Here is a 22809-nt window from a genome sequence, read left to right on the forward strand (position 1 = left end):
AGTTCCTGAACGGCTGTTTACATTCTAGGAAGAGTGAAGGGAACGCCAGGCGCAAAATAATATCCGTAGAATGTTAAGTGGCAACTTAGTGCTGTGGCCCTAATCCCACCATCCCAGATCCCAAAGCTGAGCCCAGCAGTACTGCAGATAGATGGAGAGGTTGGGAGTCTGCAGGGGCTAAAAGCTGGCCAGCCTCCAGGGGAGGGTAGGAGAAGTGCTCAGGGCCAGAGCCATTTCTAGAGGCGTCACCATAAATCCCTGGAAGTCAGGGCCATGTTTGGGTACACTGTAGTCCCCACAAAGTGCCTGGCACACGGCAAGCACCAAAGCAAATACTTTATGCCCCTGTGGAGTGTCTGGGTCGGTGTGCAAGGCAGACGGAGGCCTGGTGCCTCCGTATACATTGCTCTGTTCTGCGTCACTCACTGCAAGCTGAGAGGGGGTTATGGGAGAGCTGAGAAAAGCCACCAAGAAAATATTACCATGCAAATATGCCTTGCCCATATACCCAGCACATATGCCCCCATACTTAGGCCAACTTTTTTTTGCGGGGTGAGGTGGGGTTGAGCCACACCCAGTGGTGCTCAAGGGGCTATTCCTGGCTCTTGGCTTGGGGGACTATGCAGTACTAGAGATCAAAGCAGGGGCCTGACGGAAGATACAAGCAAAGCAAGTGTCTTACCTCTTAGACTATCTCTTTGCTCCATGTCGATTTTTGGTAAAGAAGATAATTTTTATTGAAATTTAATTAGAAAGCTGTGAGGGTAAGAAAGAACAAGTATGTGTTCAAGAGATAACACAGGCTTCTCCAGAGAGGAAACAGGCAAGCAAAGAAACATAAAGACAAGCAAGCAAGATACACAGTCAAGGGGGAAGCCGGTTTTGAAGAGCAGGCCACCCCATGCCAAGTTTCTAAAAGGTTCTCTTCACTCTCCCCTTCTTTTGGAACCTCTTGCAATGCAACAAAACTGCTTGAGAGAGCAAATCAAGAAGCATTTCCTATGTACGAGTAATGTTCCTTGTTCTGTGCTTAGGCTCTGAAAAGCTTATTCAAGGGTACCCTTGACCATGGCACTTTAGAAATTTACAATGGAGAGGTCAGGGAGAAGATACAAAGGCCAGGAGCACCTGCTTTGTTTGTAGGAGCCCTGGATTCACTCCCTGGCAATGTATAGCCCCCTGAATATCTCTGGCTATGACACCCCTCCAAAAAAATTATTAATGATACAGGCAGTATAAGACACAAATGCAAATCTGTAGGTTAGGGGAACTGAAAGGAAGTCAGTAGAATATGGATAGCAATAGAAAGAAAAGTTGTGCAGGCAAAAAAGATAATAAAATGATATTGAAAGATCAAGGATATAGTTTAAGTGTAAATCACAGGCCTTGCATGTATGATGTCCTGGCTTCGATCTCTAGCACAACAGCCCTCCCCCAGCTCTATTAGGTGAGGCCCCTGTAACAAGTCTTTCTCTGTCTCTCTCTCTGTCTCTCTGTCCCTGTCTCTCTGTCTCTCTGTCTCTGTCTCTGTCTCTCTCTCTCTCTCTCACACACACACACACAGTGGAGGAGCTGGGGACTTAGCTCAAAGGGCAAGATCACATATTTAACATGTAGGAGCTCTGGGTTTGATTCCCATACCACATGCACTGCCACCCCCCTCCACACCACCACCACCCAGTACCACTGGAAGTGACTCTCATAATTCACCAGGTGTGGCCCCCAAATCAACAAAACAAACTGATGGTGAATCAGTATCCCTGAGGTCAGGTTATAAGGAATGATAAACATCAAATGCTCACAGGCACCAGGAAGCTGTTGTGGATTTCTATAATGAGTGTTTGCCATATACAGTTTAGATAGATAAGCCAGACTGTTGTAAACTTACAGGATAAATTTGAGATGAAGGGTTGAGAAGTAGGAGAACTAAGAAGCAACTGGGAATTAATTTTGGAGAGAGGTAAGAACTGGAGCTGAGCATCAGTAGGACAACTGAGAAATGGCCCTTGAAAATCATCTCAGGGTAGGTAATATAGAGAAGGGGCCAGTATGACAATAATAGCTGGAAATTATCATGCTGGACAAGAACTGAGTGTTAAAAAAAAAAAAAGACCTTTCAGGATCTGTATTGCAAATCACAATGCCCAAAGGGGTGGGTGGGTGGGGGGGGGGAGAGAGAGAGAGAGAGAGAGAGAGAGAGAGAGAGAGAGAGAGAGAGAGAGAGAGAGAGAGAGAGAAGAAAAGTGACTGCTGGGGCTGGAGTGATAGCACAGCGGGCAGGGTGTTTGCCTTGCATGCGGCCGACCTGGGTTTGATTCCCAGCATCCCATATGGTCCCCTGAGCACCAGCAGAAGAAATTCCTGAGTGCAAAGCCAGGAGTAATCCCTGTGCATTGCCAGGCATGACCCAAAAAGCAAAAAAAAAAAAAAAAAGTGACTGCTATAGAGGCAGGCTGGGGGGGTGGGTGATGGGAGGGAAACTGGGGACACTGGTGCTGGGAAATGAACACTGCTGGAGGGATGGAACACAGTATGACTGAAACCTAATCATAAAACAGCTTTGTAAGGGTCTATCTCACAGTGATTCAAATCATCTCAGGGGCCAGATAGTACAGCGGTTAGGGTGTTTGCCCTGCACGCATCCAAGCCGGGTTCAATCACAGTACCCAATATGGTCCCTCAAGCATGTCCAGGACTGATTCCTGAGTAACCCCTGAGCACCATCAAGGATCACACACACACACACACACACACACACACACACACACACACACACACACACACACACACACACACACACACACACACCCCTCCTTCTGGTTAATGGCAACCAAGTATAAGCCCTTGTTCTTCAGGGAGAAGTTTGTATCCTCCCATCTCTCTCTTGTCTGGCAGGTGACTCGGCTGAGGTGCAGAGCAGATGATAAACATTAGGTTTTGAGAGAGAAGAGGAGGCATAGCCATAAGCATCTGCACCCAAAATGCCAAAGACAGAGGAGTTCATTTGATATCTGGAAAATGTTAGCAAAAGGGCGTGCAGCAGAGGGACTGGAGTGATAGTACAGCATGAAGGGCACTTTCCTTGAACACAGATGACTTGGGTTTAACCCTGGCATTCCCTATGGTCCCTGAGTACTGCCAGGTATGGCGCCAAAATGATTTTTTTTTTAAAAAGGCGGTGGGCGGGGGAGGGCATGTACTTGGAATGAAAGAACTAGAGTGGGAGATACTTAGAGCCACGAATGCTTACAGGGAATTATCTCCCTCCCTGCAAAGTATGCACTAGCCAGTCTTCTAATTCTTAAACCTAGCAGCTGAACTGCCCAAGGCCCAGGAAAGGGGCAACACAGAGTTTATATACCTTCTATTATTTGGGTAGAAATTTCTCTCTTGGGAGCCTGAAAGGGTCAAAAGTTCAAAACCAAACGTATGTCTTTGTAAGTGAGAGTAAAGAAGCATTACAGCACATGGTTATTTAAAACAAACAAACAAGAAAAGCCTTAGTGAACAGAGCAGAGAAGGAAGTGTTAGAAAACTCACTCCAAGTAATTTATTTGCTGGGAACCACAAAGGGCTTTCCCAAGAACAGCAAAAACAACATTAATTTCTCAGGCCCCTCCTTTCAAAGAGCTCCAAACACTTCAGATGTGGTGTTTAAATTGTCTTCCAAGGCTCCAAAATAAGGGGTTACTATTTCCCAAGGTTCAGGTGGCAAAGCTGAACACTCACGCCTGCTCTGCCGGGGCTTCCTAGCAGCTCAACCCATCTTGAAGGGGTACATGTGACCAAAGCGCTGGAACACAAGAAATGACGATGAAAGAAAGACTGGATCCTCGTGCTCTAGAAAGTCAGAGGCCAGTGGAGCATGACAGATATGAACATAAATCCACTGAAATGCAGACAGGCATGATGCACGGACAAGTTCCAAACACGGCACCTGTTTCATCAGAGGCTAAGATGTGCCAGGCCTGAGCCAAAGAGACAGTATCATGGGTAAGGCATTTGCCTTGCATGCAACTCACTTGGGTTCGATCCCCAGTACCCCATATAGTTCCCTGAGCCCACCAGGAGAGCCAGGAGTAGGCCCTGTGCCCTTCTGGGGGTGGCCCCCCCCAAAAAATAATAAAAATAAAATACAATGAGCCGGGCAAGACCAAGTCTTAACTAGCATCTCATTGTTTGAGTCACACACTGTGTGGCTTGGCTTTGGAAGGAATAAAAAGGAGACAGTGAGGAGGATCAAGGTTTTCCCAGGGTCTTGAGGCCATGCTATGACAGATCAGGGATTAGAACCCACAGCTGCCTCACTCCCAGCGCATGTGACAGAAGGTCTGGGAAAATGGGTGTTGGCCATTGGACATTTTAGCATAAAATACCCACACCTTAAAGTTGGACGGCGGAGCCTGGGCCCTCACTACATTGAGGGGAACGGTCTGTTGCCCCCGTATCAATTTGCATCAATTTGAATATGCATGTATGCCTGTTTCCATCAGAGGGCGACTCCATGGGTGAAGAAGCCAAAGGCAAGCACCTTTCAAGAGGTAACATGGAGAGAGCTGACACATTCTCAGCACTCTGGTACTGTTGGTGGGTGCTGAGAGTGCAGGGTGACGGGTGGGGGGGCGCCCCAGCTGGCTCTAACAGTCATGGTGCTCCTCGTATGTGCCCGCAGAGCTCTCCCGGAGCTGGAGAGCATCTCCTGCAGAGGATGCCACTTCCTGTGAGAGGGGGAAGGGCCTGGCTCGGGGACAGCCATGCAGAGCTTACCTGATGGGGCCTAACTCTGCCTCTCTGGCCAAGATCCAGCTGTGGAGGCCACAGAGAGAAGTGTCAGACTTGGAAAGAGAGCTCAAAGTGAAGCAGGCTGCCATGCCCCGACAAGACAGGCTAAGAAAGCACAGTCAATCTGGAGAATCCCTGGGTCTTCACAAGGGCCAGGTTAATAAATGGCTCCATTTTATACAATTTTTTTGGGGGGGGTCATACCCTGAAGTGCTCAGGGTTTACTCCATCCTGGCTCCACACTCAGGGATCATTGCCAGCAGGGCTCCATATGGGGTGTCGGAAACTGAAGCACGGTCAGTCACATGCAAGGCAAATAAATGCCTTACTCTCCGTACTATCTCTCTCCAATCCCGAAACATCTCTACTTTAAAGCCACAACACCTAAGGCAAAATGGGGGCAGGAGAAGGCCCTCGAAACTCTGGGGGCAAAGCTAAGCCTGGTCGACAGAAACCTCGTCACAGGTTACCCTTCTCCCACTTAGCACATGGCGTCTTTCTGCAACTGTTTTCAACTCTTCATTTCAACCCAAAACCACAAAAACAACAAAAACCCTTGGAGAGGCAGGTAGTTCTGTGTATTATTAACTCGTTTAACATAAGTGACTTTGTTCCTATCAAGAAGTTTGTTTGTTCTACCGACTTCCCTAGACTTCCCCCAAAAAGGTTCAAGTTGGCTTACAACAAAAGGCATGTAGTATGGCCAAAAAAGCAAGATTTCAAGTCTGTCATCTCTGGGCTTATGATTTCCTTCGGTGGCTACAGCCCAAGTCCTTAACTTTTCTGCCACTCAGTTCTCCCTGGCTGCGAGTGGAGACATCCTCATCTCTACTGCAGAGAAACTGCGAGGATTACATGAGACGGGATCTGTAAGAGGCCAGCACAGTCTGGCCTGTCCTCTGTACCTCTATGGAAACAAAAGAAAAGGGGCCGATAAATAATAATATCAAAATATCTAAATAAGGAAAGCTCTGTACTATCTGGCAGCCTTCGCCAGGGGAGGCAAAATTGTTAGACCATTTCCTTGTTAAATAAGGGAAGCGTAAACTCGTCAAGACAGAGAAGAGAAGTTTCTTAATTCTAAATGCAGAAAGAGACTCATAAACACACAAGTGAGCATGAGCACTCGAGAACACACACACACACACACACACACATGCACACCCCACTTTTCTTTCCCTCCAGCAGGAACAGGGCAAACAGTCCTCCCAAGCCTGCTGCCCCGACACCACACTCTGGCTGCATGCAATGAAGGACTCCAACAGTTAAAAGATTTTTGTGCCAATATTTTAAGAGTGCAGAAGGTTCCAAATTACATGTAAAATAAACAATGCCAGACTGTGAAAACTCTTGGCTGCAACGTTCTCTGATGTTAACAAGAGTTTCTTTATTACTGTAACCTTTCAGAAGTGAATAAAAATTATTTCTCTGCCCTAGTTTTGCCCTCCAGTAAAAGGGGAGAGAACAGTGACCATGGAAAGAGCTGTACAATGACCTCTCAGGCAGGCTAGGAGGCTGGAAAGGAGCAGTTGAAAACACAAAGCCTTCCATGTAAGTTTCTAGTCAAGGCTAAAAATTTAGTTTGGTGCCATGCTGATCATACTGTAAAAGTTTAGGTTCTTAATTTTGTATGTAAATAAACCCTTAGGGAGAAGACAGAGCATTTGCAAGAGCCCAGGTTAAGTTGGTGCTCTGGGGAAAACCCAAATCTCAACCCAGATTTCTTAACCATTCAGTGACCCTCCTTATGCAGAAACAGAGTCTTAAGTAGCCTTTTAAAAAATGAGAAGAGGCCAGGAATACGGCTCAGGGGGCAAAACATTTGCCTAGGATGTGCAAGGCTCCGAGTTCCATGAGCCTCTGGAGCACCACCGGGAATGGCAGGCGAGTGATCCAACAGGGCTCTGGACTTGGAAGAAACATAACCCACACAAGGCTACTATGCAGAGTCCGAAGCCTGTAACTATCACAGAGGATCCCCGAATGGAGGAACTCTTGGTACAGTCTGTCTTCAGAATTGTAGAGAAAGAATGAAGTTACCAAATGAAGGCAAACGTGCTCTGTCCTCTCAAACCACTCTAACTTTACCCACATTCTACCTCTGCCTAGAATGTTCTCCTTTTCCAATAAGCCTAAATACCATCTACTCCAACATTTTCTCCTATGGATTTTCTAGTCATTTAAAAATAATACAATCTGGGGGCAGAGCCATAGCATAGCAGGTAGAACCTTTGCCTTGCCTGCGGCTGACCCAGGTTCTTTTTTTTCTTTTTGCTTTTTGGGTCACATCTGGTGATGCACAGGGGTTACTCCTGGCTTTGCACTCAGGAATTACTCCTGGCAGTGCTCAGGGGACCATACGGATGCTGGAAATCCAACCTGGGTTGGCGGTGTGTAAGGCAAACGCCCTATCCGCTGTGCTATTGCCCCAGCCCTGCATCCCATATGGTCCCTTGAGCATTTCCAGGACTGATTCTTGAGTGCAGAGCATAACACCTTAGCATAGCCAGCTATGGCCCAAACATAAAAAAATAATAATAATTATTATTATTATATTATTATTTTTAATACTAAGATCTTTAATAATTTTTGTTTTTGTTTTGGGCTGTGCTTAGAATTTACTTCTGGCTCTTCACTCTGGGATCACTCTACTCAGGGTGCTGGGGGTTGAATCCACGTTGGTCCCATGTATGGCAAGTGCCTTATTCATTGAACTCTCCCTACAGATCCTTAACTATACATTAATGCCTAGTGTATAAAATAGTGTGTTTATGCACCTATGTATACCTGTCTCATCTCCTTCCAGATAGAAGAGTCTGGGAAACCCCTTTGTCATCTTTGTAGCTCCAGTGCCTAACAGAGAACCCGGACGCTAGTAGGCCTCGACAAAATGGATGGGTAGAAGGGTAAAACCTTGTTTGTGTCTGGGAATAGAAATCAGACAGAGAATGATGAACTGCTAAAACAACAGAACACAAGCTCTGGGAATTAACACAAGGCTAGCTTTTCAGACATTCACAGAGTTACAGAATGTTAAGTCTGGAAGAAAATTTAGAAATCATCTAGCTCTCCTCCCCAGAGAGGTGAGGTGATTTCACTCAAGCTCACCCAAAGATGGCCTTGCTGGCCAGACTCCTTCCATTATACCACACACCATCCCTTCTCTTTGCCGCTAAAAATGATGGGGGTAAACTTTTATTTGGCAGCAAGGTTGGAGATGTGATTAAGACGACATATTGTGAGAATATCATTTCATTATAAATAAACAATGAACTTCACACAAAGAATTCAAATAATGACTGGAACCCAACCATGAGCAACTTGAAACTATATCATGGTGATTCAGTAAAAACAACTTAAAAAAATAGAATTTAAATAACAATAAATATATCTACACTGCTAAAATAAAAACAATAAAAGAAAAGAAATCAACAACAAAAGAAACTAAGCACAGAGAGAAAAAAACCTTGAAAGTAACCAGATGACCCAGCATCCTACTCAGAGGCACAGCCCCAAGAGATAAACAAACGTGTGTCCACTATGTTCACACAAAAACTTGTACATGTGGTGGAGTGAATAGGCAGGATCCTACGGACACATGTGGAAGGATGTGCAGCACTTCAGTGGAGGGTATGGTGAGATTAACGTTGTACCCCTAAAACTAACAAACATTTACACTCTTATAAACCAACACTATCTCAATATATAAAATGAAACATTTGGAAATGGAAGTTCACAGTGGTATTATCATAACCCCCCCCCAAGGGAAAATAATCAAAATGTCCATCAACTGATGAGTGGATAATAAAATACAACAGAGTATCTGTAAAGAGTATATGTGCAACTATTGAAACATGCATGGATGGTCCCTGGAAACATGCTAATTGGGAGGCCAGAGAAACAGTACAGTGGGTAAGATGCCTGCCTTGCATCCTACTCAGATGGTCCCACAGCCCTGCCAGGAGTGATCCCTGAGCACAGAGACAGGAGTAAGTCCTGAGCACAGCTGAGTGTGGCCACCCAAAGCAAAAGACAAGGAAAGAAGGGCCAGATGTTCAACGTAGGGTCTGAAGTTGCAATGTTGTTTTAGAATGAAACAATATTTTAATTAAAAATCTCAGCAGTAATGCTAGTTTAGGCTTTTAGTAATGACCTTTTTTGTTTTGCTTTTTAGGTCACCCCCAGCGATGCTCAGGGGTTACTCCTGGCTCTGCACTTGGAACTACTCTGGTGGTACTTGAAGGATCATATGGGATGCCGGGGATTGAACTCGGGTCAGCCACGTGCAAGGCAAAAGCCCTACTTGCTGTACTTCTTTTCATGCAGGATAGAGTAGTGATCAAGAGTGTGGCCCTGAGGGGCCAGAGCAATAGTACTTGGGCATTTGCTTGTTGGTTTGATCCCTGGCATCCAGTGTGGTTCCCCAAGCACTGTCCAGTAGTAATTCCTGAGTGCAGAGCCAGAAGTAACCTCTGAGCATTGCTGGGTGTGACCCAAAAAGCCAAAATCTTTTTTTTTTTTTTTTTTTGCTTTTTGGGTCACACCTGGCGATGCACAAGGGTCACTCCTGGCTCTGCACTCAGGAATTACCCCTGGCGGTGCTCAGGGGACCATATGGGATGCTGGGAATCGAACCCGGGTCCGCCGCGTGCAAGGCAAACGCCCTACCCGCTGTGCTATCACTCCAGCCCCCCCAAAATCTTTTTTTTAAAAGAGCATGGGCCCTTAGCGTATGATAAGTTTGGGTTCTATCAGGGCTGAATGATGGTCTCCCAGAGGTATCCACGTCCTAATTCCTATAACTTGCGAATGCAAAAAATGTCAAAGAAGGCCTTTGCAGCTGTGTTTAGTTACAGATCTCCAGATGTGAAGATTATCTGGTGGCTTTCACATATATTCTTTGAAGAGAGAGGCAGAGGTCAGTTAGACCTAGAAAGGAGGGGTAATGGCAAAATGACCAAAGGGAGGGAAATGGCCACAAACCAAGGAATGCCAAAGGCCATCAAAACCAGAAGGGGAAGGAACAGATAGAGCACAAAAGAAGGCCTTCCTCACCTCTTGATTTCCCAGTGAGGCTGAGTTAGAGCCTCCTGAACTACGAGAGAGAAAATGTCTGTTATTTTAAGCCACCAAGTTCATGGTAAACTGCTATAGCAGCGCCCAAAAACTAATCCACTAACCTCTAAGTCTTAACTTTTTCATCTGTAAAATAAAAAACAGCTAACAGGGAAGGCTGCTATAAGATGTAAAATCCAAACAGTGCTTAAAATAAGACAAGGTAAAGAAAAAGCGTTCAATAAATGTTAACTACTAATACTGGCGAGGTCTATTTTGGAATCGGGCTGAGTTTCCTCCCCATTTACCTTTCACTGGCCAATGCCTGGCCCTGCTCCTGAGAGCACGGAGAGAAGCTCATCAGGAGACTTGAGCTCTTCAGCTGGTTTCTAATTTAAAGGCCCCCAGCTTTCCCACAACTGGATTCCCTGCCAGTTACATGACAGGGTCAGACTAGGGCAGCATCTCTCCAAAGGGTGGGTTTGTTGAAGAGACAGCTGGGCCCCACCTCCATATTGCTGATTCAGCAGATCCAGGGTGGGGTCCTAACCCTGCATTTCTAACACATTTCCAAGTGGCTTGGTGCTTTTTATTTGGCAAGGGGTGGGAAGGTGGGGGGAGAGGGGAAAGGCATGGGACAAGGGAGAGAACTCCTCAGCAGTGCTCAGGAGACCACTGTACCACAGGGTTATACCCAAGCTACTATGGGGATATTTGGGGGCTCTGAGGGCTGTAGATGGCAATTTTCGGGAAGCGGGTGGTGCCGGGTAATGGGACCAGGGGACTGATCACAGGCAAGGCATGAGCCTTAACCCCTGTGCTAACTCTGGCTCTGTCCCAGGCGATGTTTAGGCTGCTAGCAAAGGACCACATTTTGAGAATCTCTGGATTGGGTTATTTCAAGGTTCCTTTCCAGTTTTTGAAAGTCTGATTCCCCAGGAACCAAAAATAGGTAGTGCTCAGGTAATACCCACTGCTTTATTAGGTTAACATCACCTTAAAATGAAGTTCTTTTCCTAAGGCAGGGGATGTGGGCGTGTGTGAGGGCGACTATGAGGTCAAGACTGGTAACTCTGAACTAGGCAGAATGAAAAATCTAAAGCAGAGGGGGAACAGGAAGAGGCTGTCCTTTAGCCAACATGCTGGTCCCATTTTAATTCAACTTAATCTCAGCTTTCTGCCTTTTCATCAGCCCTCTCCCCCTCGTGCTCTCCTCTAGAAAGGCATCTAGGTGTCTCTTGAATTCACTTATTGGCTTTGCCACGTATGGTATAATAGTGCCTTTGTCGGGGTCTGGACCCAGGCCCTCTGAGCATAGCCTTCAGTCTCCGTGTTCCTATACTCTTAACACACACACACAGACACACACACACACAGCCTTCAGTCTCCGTGTTCCTACACTCTTAACACACACACACACACACACACACACAGCCTTCAGTCTCTGTGTTCCTACACTCTTAACACACACACACACACACACACACACACAGAGCCTTCAGTCTCCGTGTTCCTACACTCTTAACACACACACATACACACAACCAAGGACCCTGAAAAATCATTGTAAAGCGGCCAATTCAGGGGATTGTGGAGACATTCAGACTCTAAATGCTGGAAAAAGAAACAAATTCAGAACATTGTTAGCATTCTCATCTGTCTTCCCACACCTTAAATCTCAATTAGATCAGTTGAATAGGAAACCTCTGCCGGACTGGATTAGAAATTCTCAGTAAAAGGAGCCTCAGGCATGGGACTGCCTGAAGAAGTGGAATGCCTCTAGATTCCAGAAAAGCTATTTTCTTGAACTGTGCAAGTCTTGTTACTAAGTTAGGAAAGGAAGCTGCCATATCCTACATGGAACGGGGAATCAGCATATCCTCCTTTTCAGCCCCACTCTGCAGTTATCAAAAAGATTCTGAGGGAAGAGTTTTCAAAATAATACACACCTGATCCCCTTCAGATGGAAAACTACCAAATGGTGGGATCCTGTAGCATTCAGATCTAACATGATGAAGTTCATCTGTTCTATAAAGCTGACTGAAAGTGAAAATGAGAGAGCCAAGTAAGGCAGGGCGGAGAGGAAAAAAAACCTTTTTTTTTTTTGAGGGAGTGGTATTTAGAAAAATTGAATCCAGGTGTAGCAAGATATTCATTAACTGAATATGATTTGGGAATGTTGACCAGATAATCAACAGCAGCAAGTACTGAGATTCACCCAATAAATATCGAAGGTCTGGGTAGGGTGATGGAGCACCTGGGTCCCTTATCCCATTTAATGGGCATTATCTCCATGAACCCACAGCAAGTCCTAACCCAAAAACTCATGCCAAGTTCTTAAGAGAAAGAGAAGGGCGTGGCCAAATATCCACACATACTTAGGGGAAAGCTGGCAACAGCTCCTTGGAGGAGGGAGTTTCCAGCTGTGTCTGATGGTGCCAGGAGCAGAGGAGATGGAGGGAAGATTGCTTCAGATGGCGGGAACAGACACAAAAGCTCAGGAACATAAAAGAGCATGGCATGGCTTGACAACAAAGTCTTGCAAGAAGCCCTGTGTCTGGGCAGATGAGCACACCCGGAAGTGTTTGTATGGAGTTTGTTAGAAATTACATTTGAAATGCAGGCTAAAGTCAGAGTGGGAAATTCTTTCCTCCCAATTTTTCATTTCCAATAATCGCAAACACAATCTCCCCCCACCCCGCCCAATCACTGAAAGAGTGGTTATACAACAGAAAATATGCACGATCTTCAAATACACAACTGTTAATACTTTGTTTTTTCAGGTTTTTTTTTTTCTTTTTGGGTCACACCCAGCGATGCACGGGGGTTACTCCTGGCTACCCTGGTGGTGCTCAGGGGACCATATGGGATGCTGGGAATCGAACCCGGGTTGGCCACATGCAAGGCAAACGCCCTACCAGCTGAGCTATTGCTCCAGCCCAATTGTTAATATTTTGTGACACCTGCTTTAATCTCTATATGAAGACACACGCCCTCTTTTTCTTTTTACTAAATTATCTGGAGGTGCAGATCTCAAAATGTTCCACTCCTAAGTACTTCAGGCATGTGTCTTCTAAGGATAAAGGCACTCTCCTAATTACAAAGGGTTCTCTTCTGCCACTGCAAAGCTGTTTGAGTTTTGTCCTGTATTTGAGAGCTCTCAAAGGTTTCTAGAGAGAGGAGGGATATAATCATCAGGCAGGATTTAAAAAGAAAACCTCAGGCAGTTAGTTATGTGGTGGGGAAAGTTTAAGATCTGGTTAGGAGGCCCTGGGCAAGAAAGAAGCAAGAGAAACAAGAAAGATGAGAATAGACATGAGACCCGGGCACAGAGGAGCTGAGAAAAAAGCAAGTGGTAGTCTGGGCAGAAAACTGGCAGGGCTGCCAGGGATAAGGCAGGAACTGAGGATGACTCTGAGAATTCTAGTTTGGGCAACTGAATTGTTGGTGATGATATCAGAAGGTAGACAGGACACAGGAAGAACAGGTTCATGGTGCTATTTATCCTGTCTTTGCCTGAGATTTATGTAGGAGGAGTATTAATGACCCCCCAAGAAGGCAGGTGTGGAAAATGTGCAGGTGCACGATGCTCTAAGCCAGCATTTGTTTCTCAGCTAGGGGCCACACAGCCCCTTCTGGGCCCCCAGGATACTCCCAAGAGGGCTGTAGGTAAAAATCATGTAAGTGGGTAGGCCAAGGCATAAGTGGAGTGGGCGTGCAAACTAAGGACACAGGGCCCTGGTGAGAGGAAGGCGGAGAAACACTGCTCTGAGCACTATTATTACCAATAGGCAAAGGATGTCAAAGGGGACAAGGCACTCAGAGACATAAGAGGCAAAAAGAACTGTGGTGAGTCGAAGAGGTAAACAGACCTGAAATGCTGGGCTGCCTCGCAGGTGCACTTACAGAAAGGTATCATGGGAAGGCAGAAAGTGCACTGAGGCAAGTCAGGGCTTTGAAAAAATTAGCTACTATCTTTCCTTCTTTCTTATTTGTGTTTGGGCTATCCTCAGCAGTGCTCAGGGACTTTTCCTGGCTCTGTGCGTGGGGGTCAAACCCAGTAGTGCCTGGGGAACCATGCAATGTTGGGGACTGAACCCAGGTCTCGCATGCATGTGCTCAGCCTACTGAACCAGCTCTCTGGCACCGACTCTCTTTCTCCTACAGAAATCCTACAAGGAAAACTGAAAGTAACAAAAAGGGATCAGGAGATGAGGGATGACTGCTAAAAGTGCAAGCAGCACAGTGCAACCGCATGTGTGAGCCACTAAATGAGGAAGACCCTGAGGAGCTGGAGTGAAGGTTGGGGGGAGGGGACAGAGATGGGAATGGGTTCCAGAGACCAAAAGAGAAATGTCAGAAAAATCAAAGTCGCTATAACTCTTACATTTTTTTCTAACACTTTTTGCAGATCTAAAGTGTTTGTTAAGTAATACAAAGTAAACTATTTCGGTTCTGCTCTGGGGCAGGGATTGGGGTTCTGTATCTGAAATACAGTGGTGAGAAGGTGTAATGGTGCTGAGATTGGTGTCTGAATATTAAATGTAATCAAATATTGTGAACAACTTTATAAAAATACAATAATTTTTTTTTAAAAAAGTGATTGTTAGCTTATACTCCATGAAATCAAAGAGGACATGAGGAAATGGAAACATATACCCTGCTCGTGGATAGGGAGAATCAATGTTGTCAAAATGGCAATACTCCCTAAAGCATTATACAGATTCAATGCGATCCCTATAAGTATACCCATGACATTCTTCAAAGAAATGGATCAAGCAATCCTAAAATTCATATGGAATAACAAACGTCCAAGGATAGCTAAAACAATTCTTGGGAAAAAGATGATGGGAGGCATCACCATCCCCAACCTCAAACTTTACTACAAAGCAGTAACAATTAAAACAGCATGGTACTGGAACAAAGGCAGAGCCGTAGACCAATGGAACAGGGTGGAATATCCCTACACACAACCCCAAATGTATGACCATCTAATCTTTGATAAGGGAGCAAGAGATGTGAAGTGGAGCAAGGAAAGCCTCTTTAACAAATGGTGCTGGCACAACTGGACAACCACATGCAAAAAAATGGGTTTAGACCTTGACCTGACACCATGTACAAAAGTCAGATCAAAATGGATTAAAGACCTCAACATTAGACCACAAACCATAAGGTACATTGAAGACAAGGTCGGCGAAACCCTCCACGATATTGAAGATAAAGGTATCTTCAAAGGTGACACGGAACTAAGCAATCTAGTAAAAACAGAGATCAACAAATGGGACTACATTAAACTAAAAAGCTTCTGCACCGCAAGAGATACAGTGACCAGAATACAAAGACTATCCACAGAATGGGAAAGGATATTTACACAATACCCATCAGATAAGGGGTTGATATCAATGGTATATAAAGCACTGGTTGAACTCTACAAGAAGAAAACATCCAACCCCATCAAAAAATGGGGCGAAGAAATGAACAGAAACTTTACCAAGGAAGAAATACGAATGGCCAAAAGGCACATGAAAAAGTGTTCTGCATCACTAATCATCAGAGAGATGCAGATCAAAACAACTTTGAGATACCACCTCACACCACAGAGACTAGCACACATCCAAAAGAACAAAAGCAACCGCTGTTGGAGAGGATGTGGGGAGAAAGGGACCCTTCTTCACTGCTGGTGGGAATGCCGACTGGTTCAGCCCTTCTGGAAAACAATTTGGACGACTCTCAAAAAATTAGATATTGAATTCCCATTTGACCCAGCAATACCACTGCTGGGAATATATCCCAGAGAGGCAAAAAAGTACAATCGAAACAACATCTGCACATGTATGTTCATCGCAGCACTGTTTACAATAGCCAGAATCTGGAAAAAACCCGAATGCCCCAGAACGGATGACTGGTTGAGGAAACTTTGGTACATCTATACAATGGAATACTATGCAGCTGTTAGAAAAAAGGAGGTCAAGAATTTTGTAGTCAAGTGGATGGGCATGAAAAGTTTCATGCTGAGTGAAATGAGTCAGAAAGAGAGAGACAGACATAGAAGGATTGCACTCATCTATGGTATATAGAATAACAGAGTGGGAGACTAACACCCAAGAACTGTAGAAATAAGTACCAGGAGGTTGACTCCATGGCTTCGAGGCTGGCCTCACGTTCCGGGGAAAGGTCAACTCAGAGAAGCGATCACCAACTACATTGTAGTCGAAGGCCATGTGGGGGAAGGGAGTTGCGGGCTGAATGAGGGCTAGAGACTGAGCACAGCGGCCACTCAACACCTTTATTGCAAACCACAACAGCTAATTAGAGAGAGAAAACAGAAGGGAATGCCTTGCCACAGTGGCAGGGTGGGGCGGGGGGGAGATGGGATTGGGGAGGGTGGGAGGGACACTGGGTTTACGGGTGGTGGAGAATGGGCACTGGTGAAGGGATGGGTTCCAAACTTTGTATGAGGGAAGTATAAGCACAAAAGTGTATAAATCTGTAACTGTACCCTCACGGTGATTCTCTAATTAAAAATAAATAAATTTAATAAAAAAAAAGTGATTGTTAGCTTAGAAAAATAAAATACTTGGGGCCGGAGCAATAGTAAGTACAGTGTACAGGGTGCTTGCCTGGCATGTAGCTAACCCAGGTTCAATCCCTAGCATCCCATATGGTCTCCTGAATATCACCAGAAGGGATCCCTGAGTATAGAGTCAGGATAAGTCTTGAGCACCATTGGGTGTGACCCAAAAACCAAAAGAAGAAAAAAAAGAAAAAAAAACATATATTATCTTTTAATAAAACAATTCCCTTAGAAAATGGAAAAAAGAAAAAGGAAAACTGAGGGTAGCATTGGCAAGTTTTCTTACAAGTGTTCCTCAATAGAAAACAAATATTCTCAGGTGAAAAGGCTACCTTCTCACCCACTTTCCCCATTACTTACTCTGAGTTTCTAGGACTGTCTTATTGTTCAATTACTTATGGGTACCCATTCAGCCACCGTGACACTCTGGAGAATATAAATGTAAGGTCTGCTCGGGATAGAACAGTGGCAGCCAGATGAAACAGTGACATTTCCAGGATCAGAGATCACCCTGCCCCCAGGAAGACAGGACTTATGACCCACCTGGTGACAGGAAGCCACCAGGCTGCATTTCATGCTCCCTCACATCCATCCACTACAGATAACAGGCCAGACCACGCACACCAGTTCCACTGGTCTTCCACTGGTCTTCTCCCTTTTCCTGCCCGAGACAATTGCAAAGTCCTCTTCGTCTCTCCCAGGGCATGGTTCTACCCCAGCCTCACCTGAGGTTCATAGAATTCCATTCAGGAGCGCACCCCAGTAAACTTATCCTATTTCCTTCACTTTATTCATCTCTGTCCCCCTGTCTGCACTGGACAGGGTTCTCGAATCGACCAATAAAGAGGAATGAATACGTGTGATCCTATCCCCGCCCCACCAGGGTTTTACCTGGAAGGCAGTAAACATAAATAAATGATGATGAGACAGAGAACACAATGCAAGCCGGGAGGAGGAGAGAACATATAAATTTATCATAGTAATTCCAACAAGGAGGAACTTGCATTTTTTAGTGAGACATAGAGGGAAATGAAGGTGTCCCTCCACGGGGCTGAGACATCAGGGCAGCCTAAGTATGTGGACAGCAGGAGGAAAGACCCAAGACAGGAAAAGCAAGACATTTGGTCTGGCTGGAGCGAAGGGTATGTGAAGCAAGGATGGAACGTGATGCTCAGTGAGGGTTGCTGCCAGGCACATATGCACAGAGCATTCACATATTTAAGGCTCAAGAAGTAGTAGGGGAAATGAATTAGGAAGAGTAGCCTGGGGTGTGATCACAGAGGACCTTGTAAAAGAAAATGTTGGTTCTGGAAAGCAAAGTCGAATTTTACAAAGAAGTCCAGGTTAGCCCGCAGCTCTTCCTCCTTTTCCCGGCCTCTGTGCCATCCCATCAGGCAGCTCTGATACAAGAAATAAGGTGGCAGGCGTTCGTTCCTCTTCAGGAACTGCAATCAAAAAGTGATCTGGAAGCCAGTAGAGGCAGCCGGGCATGCCCCACTGATAAAGATAACCTTGTCAGACCTCCCCTTCGGCCTTGGAAAGCTTAAACCTGCTCATTGCAAGCCACAAGGTGGAGATGTCTGGCAGGGCAGAACCAAGAGGAAGTCGCTGGGCCAGTTTAAAGTTACCATTAACACTTTGAGTCACTGCCTTGAGCTAATTTTTATGTTTTGTTTTTTAAGTTTGGTTGAAATGCCACAAATGGAAAAATTAAGTAAAGCCCCCCTGTCCAGCCACAAGACTGGACACACCTGGTTGCAAACCCAGCAAAAGAAACTGACTTCATTAGTAGGCGGAGAGTGAAATTTACATCTGAACTGGCCTGCACCGGGAGAAAGTGCTGAGGCCAGAGGCCTCTGTCTGTTTTCACAGCTGTGTCAAGGCTTAGTTCCCTCACACTCAGTGAGGCAAGGGCCCAAGGAAAAATGGTCTCCAATCTCTTTAGCTGCAACTCACAAAGGGTTTGAAAACTAGTTAATGAAACAAAACAAGACCAGATGAGGTGATATAATGAACTTTATTTAAATCTCCATGTTTTGCTATTTTATTTATTTTGCTCAGAACACTCTCAATTACTGGTGTCTTTTGTAACCTCAAATTCAATACTCACTTTTTACACCAATTTCACTGATGATACATCAGTCAGGCTTTTGTCTTTCACAATAGTTGGGCTCCTAAAAAGCTGATTAAAAAAAAACTACTTTCCCCCTCTTTCTTTTGCTGAGGATTGAACCTAGATCTCCCACATGCAAAGCATGTGCTTAGCTCTTTGAGTGATCTCTCTGGCCCTAATTTTTTTTTTTACTAATGTAGGAGCACTGCTATTTATTCAGCCATTGATTAAGCTGATTGAATTGTCTGGCTCTAAATTCTTTTAAATGTGGTTTCCTAAAGATGTGCAGAGGGGATGCCAAGTAACATAGATATACAAATTACCAAAACACACCTAAGATATTCAAAGCAGAAAAGAAACCTAGAAACCATGTAACAACCTGCCAGAACAGACAGTGCTCTGCTTCCTGCTACTTTTCTTCAGTCACCTGTCCTTAACTTTCCTATTTCCTTAGGCTGTCCACTCACAGAAGACTGAGAATCCCAGAAGTGGTTTTTAATTTATTGCTTGTAATAGAGTATTAGTTTGTACAATGAGTTTGTAAAGAGAGAATAATCATGTCGCTTATTTAAAAAAGTTATATCAACTTCCCAATTCCTCCAAATCTCATTATTATGATTATATGATGATAATAACATTATTACATTAAGTCATCACCTTTAATTTAGTCTTTATGACCAAACTGGAGCTTGAACTTTCTCTTCACAATGGCAAATTGAAGGGTCTGTACTTGGTGAACATTATGAACCATTTAAGTTCCTACTATTAAAGTATAACTACCCCATAGTCCACTCTGCCCTACTAGGGCTGTTTGACATTACCTGGAAATTTTTTAGAAATGCACACTCTGGGGCTAGAAAGTGTATAGCGCGTAGGGTGCTTGCTTTGCACGCAGCTGATTTGGGTTAGATCCCTGGCACCACATAGAGGTGACACCTGAGCCCTACAGGAGTGATGCCTGAGCACAACCAGGTGTGCTCAAAACCAAGACAGACAGACAGACAGACAGACAGACAGACACACACACACACACACACACACACACACACACACACACACACACACTCAGGCCCCGCCCCAAATATACTAAATCAGAATGTATATTTTAACAAGAATCCCAAGTGAACTGGAGGCACATTAATATTTGAGAAACACTGATCTAACACTTCCCTACAGGACAGTGTGATATTGAGACAAAATGGTGAGTGGGGAGGCTTTCGGTAGCTAGGGGAGGCGTTCGTTAACTAATTTCTGCGGGACTGCACAGTTATGCAGCTGGATCACAAGCTAATAAATCAACATTGATCTGAAGCCATACTTTCAATAATTTAGTTTCAAAGGCTAAAATTCTACACATAAACACATGCTATAAACAATAAGCCAGAAATTAACACACATTTTTTCTATAGAAAAGTCCTAAAAGATATACCAAAGTGATAATAGTGATTGCTTCTTAGAAAGAATTAAGTGACCTAGATTGAAATTGATGATTAACTTCAATCATAATTAAAACATTTAAAATTTTTTTAAAATAACAGTAGTAACAGAAAAACGTAGTAAGGCCTGGGGATGTGGTTCAGCAATAGAGTGTTTGCCTTACACTGGTGAGACCCTGGGTTCCACTCCAGGTGTCACAAAATAACAAAAACATAAGAGGGACTGGAGCCATAGTTACAGAGTGGGTAGGGCATTTGCCTTGCAAGCAGTCAACCTGGGTTCAAATCCTAGAACCCCATTTGGTACCCTGAGCACTGCCAGGAATTATTTCTAAGTCAGGACCAGGAGTGACCCCTAAGCATCACTGGGTATTTTTAATTTAAAATAGCACTGTAGCACTGTCATCCTGTTGTTCATTGGTTTGCTCGAGCGGGCACCAGTAACATCTCCATTGTAAGACTTGTTGTTACTGTTTTTGGCATATCGAATATGCCACGGGTGGCTTGCCAGCCTCTGCCATGCGGGCAGGATACTCTCAGCAGCTTGCCAGGCTCTCCAAGAGGGACAGAGGAATCAAACCCGGGTCTGCCTCATGCAAGGCAAACGCCCTATTGGCTGTGCTATTGCTCCAGTCCATAATTTAAAATATAAAATTAAAATATCCAGTAAAAAAGGGCCAAGATTGCAAAATGGTATGTATAGTATAAACCATTTTGGTTAGCTCAAAAGAATATCCATCTATACATTTGCATTTATATAGAAACAATTAGAAGGTAAAGATTTGGGCCACACCCAACAGTATGCAACGGTTACTCCTGGTTGTGTGCTCAGGAATAACTCCTACTGGGGCTCGGGGGACCACATATGGCACAGGGACTCAAAGCAAGGTCAGCTGCATGCAAGGCAAGTATCTTAATCCCTATATTATCTCTCTTGTCCCCAGAAACTGTTTTTCCTTTTTTTGGGGGGGCAGAACCCAGGTCCTCATACATGAAAAGGCAAGTGATCTATTATTACTGAGCAATTTTCCTGGACAGGGTGATTTAATCTAAATTATATTTGACATATGCACATTTCACAAAAGTAAGAAAACAAGCCCATTCTTAACAGAAAAACCCAAGTCAAGCAATCCCATTTCCAATCCCATTTTGGTAACCAGCATTTCCAAAGACCAGTGGAAATCATTCACTTACCCCCATGACTCTGCCACGCTGCTCAACATCCTCCCACATAAAATGAACTATGATCCGACACATGTACTTCCCACTCCGGCCTTCCTGCTTCATTCGGACTAGACACATCCTGGTGGGGAGAACACAACTGAGTCAATACTGTTTGCATTTTCCACATAGCCCATGACACATTTTCGCTCAAATTTCAGTCATCTAAATGACTTTAGTAAGAGGCACAGAATCAAACTGGGGAAGTGGCCTTAAAAAAAAAATTGGGGAATAACAATAGATGTAGTAAAGATTACAAGTCTTAATTGTCCGAATTAATAACATTTCTTACATAGTGCACACAACCATTTAAAGCATGACTTGGATTAGGATAAAGATTAAAGCACTGACTTTTTTTTTTTTTTTTGCAAGGGGTAGCTCAAGGTTTGGAGACACACCAGGCTGTGCTCAGGGCTTTTTATTCAGGGATCATTTCTGGTAGGGACCATATATGGTTCTGGGGCCCAAACCCATGTTGGGCACATGCAAGGCAAGAGTCCTACCTACTATACTATCTCTCCAGCCCCATGTCTTTTTTTTTTTTTAACTCACCAGGGTTTTGGTAGGCAATTCATATACATCTGCTAAATGAATAAAGAATCCCCAAACCAAGTTCAAGGATCTTTCAGCTATACCACATTGCCTCTAATCAGTTCAGAGGTTCTCTGCTTACAACCTCACATAAGGGGCCCAGGGTCCAGAGAGGCTGTACAGAGGTAAAGTGCTTGCCTTGCACTTAGCTGACACAAATTTAATCCCTGGCATCACATATGGTCTCCCAAACCCTACTAGGAGTGACCCCTGAGCACAGTGAGAAGTAAGTCATGAGCACAGCTGGGTATAGCTCCAAAACAAACACAAAAGATTTTGCATAAGAATATAGTAATATATTATATTTAATTAATTTATATTTGATGCTCTTTGTGTTTCTGGAGTGAGCAGATGCCATTGGGCCATACCAGCATGCGCGACAGAGATGAATGGAGATGTTACTGGTGCCCGTTCGAGCAAACTGATGAGCAATGGGATGACAAGTGATACAAGATATCTTACTTTATATAGCAATATAAACACCAACTTTCCAAGCTAGTTCATAATCTCTTTCTTATGGCCTTATTTGGGCTAGAATGATAGCACAGTGGGTAGCGTGGACGACCCGCGTTCGATTACTCTGTCCCTCTCGGAGAGCCTGGCAAGTTACCAAGAGTATCCTGCCTGCAGGGCAGAGCCTGGCAAGCTACCCGTGGTGTATTCAATATGCCAAAAACAGTAACTACATATCTCACAATAGAAACGTTACTGGTGTCTGCTTGAGCAAATCTATGAGCAACAGGATGACAGTGGTACAGTGATGACCTTATTTATTCCTAATCTCTAATTAATCAGCTATAAGCAGTTACCACAGACCTGCTCACCTACAAGTCAATTTCTGCTAAAATTGATCAAAACTGATCTACGCTGACAAGTTTCTCGGCATATACCCCAGTACCCAAAAACTCTAATCAGAAAAGACATTTGCATTCCTATGTTCACTGCAGCACTCTTTACAATAGCCAAAATCTGAAAACCACCCAAGTGTCAAAAACAGATGACTGGATAGAGAAACTATGGTACATTTCCACTGTGGA

The 22809-nt window shown here is 44.4% G+C and overlaps 1 protein-coding gene across 2 annotated transcripts in view; it reads right to left on the bottom strand.

Annotated features, from left to right (window-relative positions):
* Window positions 1–22809, bottom strand: part of LOC101544702 (ubiquinol-cytochrome-c reductase complex assembly factor 1) — a 98230-nt gene that overhangs the window by 20868 nt on the left and 54553 nt on the right. For both annotated transcript variants that reach the window (XM_055140264.1, XM_004612536.2), the window contains one exon: window positions 21155–21263. In XM_055140264.1, coding sequence (XP_054996239.1) covers window positions 21155–21263 — 109 coding nt within the window. The remainder of the gene's footprint in view (window positions 1–21154; window positions 21264–22809) is intronic.

The sequence above is a fragment of the Sorex araneus genome, chromosome 5 (assembly GCF_027595985.1).
Source record: "Sorex araneus isolate mSorAra2 chromosome 5, mSorAra2.pri, whole genome shotgun sequence".
Lineage (NCBI taxonomy): Eukaryota > Metazoa > Chordata > Mammalia > Eulipotyphla > Soricidae > Sorex > Sorex araneus.